This window comes from Scylla paramamosain, chromosome 3 (genome assembly GCF_035594125.1).
Source record: "Scylla paramamosain isolate STU-SP2022 chromosome 3, ASM3559412v1, whole genome shotgun sequence".
Lineage (NCBI taxonomy): Eukaryota > Metazoa > Arthropoda > Malacostraca > Decapoda > Portunidae > Scylla > Scylla paramamosain.
Genome location: NC_087153.1, coordinates 13797501 through 13800000, shown reverse-complemented (window position 1 = coordinate 13800000; position 2500 = coordinate 13797501). Strand labels below are relative to the sequence as shown.

The 2500-nt window shown below is 43.5% G+C and overlaps 1 protein-coding gene across 2 annotated transcripts in view; it reads left to right on the top strand.

Moving 5' to 3' along the window:
- LOC135090906 (KH domain-containing, RNA-binding, signal transduction-associated protein 2-like) overlaps nt 1–2500 on the top strand; it is a 28864-nt gene that overhangs the window by 15466 nt on the left and 10898 nt on the right. For both annotated transcript variants that reach the window (XM_063988093.1, XM_063988082.1), the window contains exon 3: nt 627–773. In XM_063988093.1, the coding sequence (XP_063844163.1) occupies nt 627–773 (147 nt within the window). The remainder of the gene's footprint in view (nt 1–626; nt 774–2500) is intronic.

Below are 2500 nucleotides of genomic sequence, written 5' to 3'. Positions count from 1 at the left end.
ATTCTGTCATTTTCTCCATACCTCCTCTCTTCAGTGCTATATATCCCTGCTTTTCCCCGTAAAATAATGTAATTTCTTCTCTAAGTAAAGTGAAGTTCATGTGTGTGTGTGTTCTCTCATATTCTTCACCCTGTCCCTTCACACCCTCACAAATTCCCAACTGTCGCAGGAAACAAGTAAATCTGCCTTAAATCCCTGCCCAGCTCAGGTACTCTTATGTATTCTCACTGCCTTCTGCCTGTCCCCTCTTCACAACTTGACACACCCAAACTGTCCCACAAAACAAGTAAATTTGCCTTAGTTCTAGTGCTCTTATGTAGTCTCGCATTGCCTTCACCCAAACACCCGCTCTTCACACTTCGTACACGCCCCCAACTGGCCAATAAAACAAGCAAATTTACCTTGAATCCCTCCCTAATGTAGTACTGTTACAAATCCTTAAGTACTGTCACCCTGTCCCCTTTTCCAGTACTCAAGTATTCTCATTGCCTTTATCCTCTTCCCTCCTCACAACTCCACACACTCATACTGTCCCAAAAAAGAAGAAAATTTACCTTGAATCCCTCAGTTCTAGTACTCCTATGTATTTTCACTGCCTTTACAACCTGGCCACATCTCCCCTGCAGGAGGAGGAGCTGCGGCAGTCAGGTGATCCTAAGTTTGGACACCTGAGCGAGGACTTGCACGTGGAGGTGACAGCCGTGGCGCCGCCCGCTGAGGCCCACGCCCGCATCGCCTACGCCCTCACAGAGATCCGACGATACCTGGTGCCCGTGAGTACTGAGAGGAGGTTATTTTGGGTTAGATTGCGATCCATTTTCGTGTTAAATTGTGACCCATTTTCTTTTTTGTGTTAGACTGTGACCCATTTTCGTTTTCTGCTAGACTGTGACCCATTTTCTTTTTGTGTTAGACTGTGACTCGTTTTTGTTTTCTGCTAGACTGTGATTCATTTTCGTTTTGTGTTAGATTGTGACCCATTTTCATTTTGTGTTAGGCTGTGACCCACTTTCGTTTTCTGCTAGACTGTGACTCGTATTTGTTTTGGGTTAGACTATGGCTTGTTTTCTTAATCCTCTGAATCCGGTGGCTGTCCTTTACGTACTCTTTATTTGGACTAAGATGATTCTACGAAGTTCCACGTTAAAATCAGCGAGCCGTGTGTTGTGCCTAGTCAAATCCTCTGTCTAAGAGTATCTAGTTTCGTACGATTTTTGAGCTGAAATGGACTAATTTAATGTTTCAAGAAGCCACTCGGATTTTAAGGGTTAACCGATTTGCTCTCTCACAATAGACGGACAGGACAGACAGGATCGTAGAGAGCAACAAGCTGGCATGTACACCCTCACACCTCACCCACGTGACTGATAATCGAAGGTGGAGGGACACGATCGCCTAGTCATATAACACAGCTCCTCGTTAAAGGTTTCTCATGGGGACTGTTTTCAAAGGCCACGGAGATGACTGGCCGGAATCCTTGTAAATGATGAAAACCCTCTTGAAAGCTCTCTCAACTCCTTTAAAGTCTGTTAAAAGTAGGTACTCCCCTGTAAAGTCAATATTTTTCCTTCTTCTGTTGTATATTTGCAGGTGTGTCTTATATGACAGCCTCTTGAGACCATAAGGGATGTGGTGCAGAAATGTTTGAGAATACGGTACTATGAAATCAGTGTTTTTCCTTCCTCTCCAGTATATAGAAAGGTAGGTCTTATAATAGAGCATGTTGAGAGTAGAAGAGACAGGAAGCCGAAGTGTTTGGGAATAAGGAGCCATGAGATAAACCTTTTTCATTCCTCTCCAGTGTATAGGTACGGTTTACAGAGGGAGTGCCACGTGTAGCTCTGCCGGATTCTTGCACTTTTCCTTGTCTTCTTATGCTCTTACAATCTACAAGGAATAATTATCCCTTTGAGTGTCTGAGTAAGTCGTGCAGTTTTCCCTACAAATCAGGTCTTTCAGGGAGCGGTTTGGTTAATAATATGGATCTTTAAATATTCCTTCATTTTTTTTTTCTAAGTTTAAATTTTGTTTTTGTCTTTGTTTCATTCGTGACAGAAAGGTATTCACTTCCACCCATCTCTCTCTCTCTCTCTCTCTCTCTCTCTCTCTCTCTCTCTCTCTCTCTCTCTCTCTCTCTCTCTCTCTCTCTCTCTCTCTCTCTCTCTCTCTCTCTCTCTCTCCCCCAGCAGCGAGTGCCTCATTTGGGGCGCGCGACCATTTTCCCCGCCCCTCATTAGGCCCACCAAATTTAGGCTTTGATTCCGTAATTAATAGATGAATGAGAGGCAAAAATTATTAGTACACTTAGGTAATAATAATGAGGGTGAGGATGGTGGTGGTGGTGGTGGTGGTGGTGGTGGTAGAGGGAGTTTGGGTCGGTTCCTAATGGTTGCCTTTCTTCACATTTTCTTCTTTCATCTCTGTTTTTCCTTCGCCTTTCATCAATTTTTCATTTTTCACCTTTTCTCGATTTTCCTTCGTTAAAATTTTTATTCTTGCC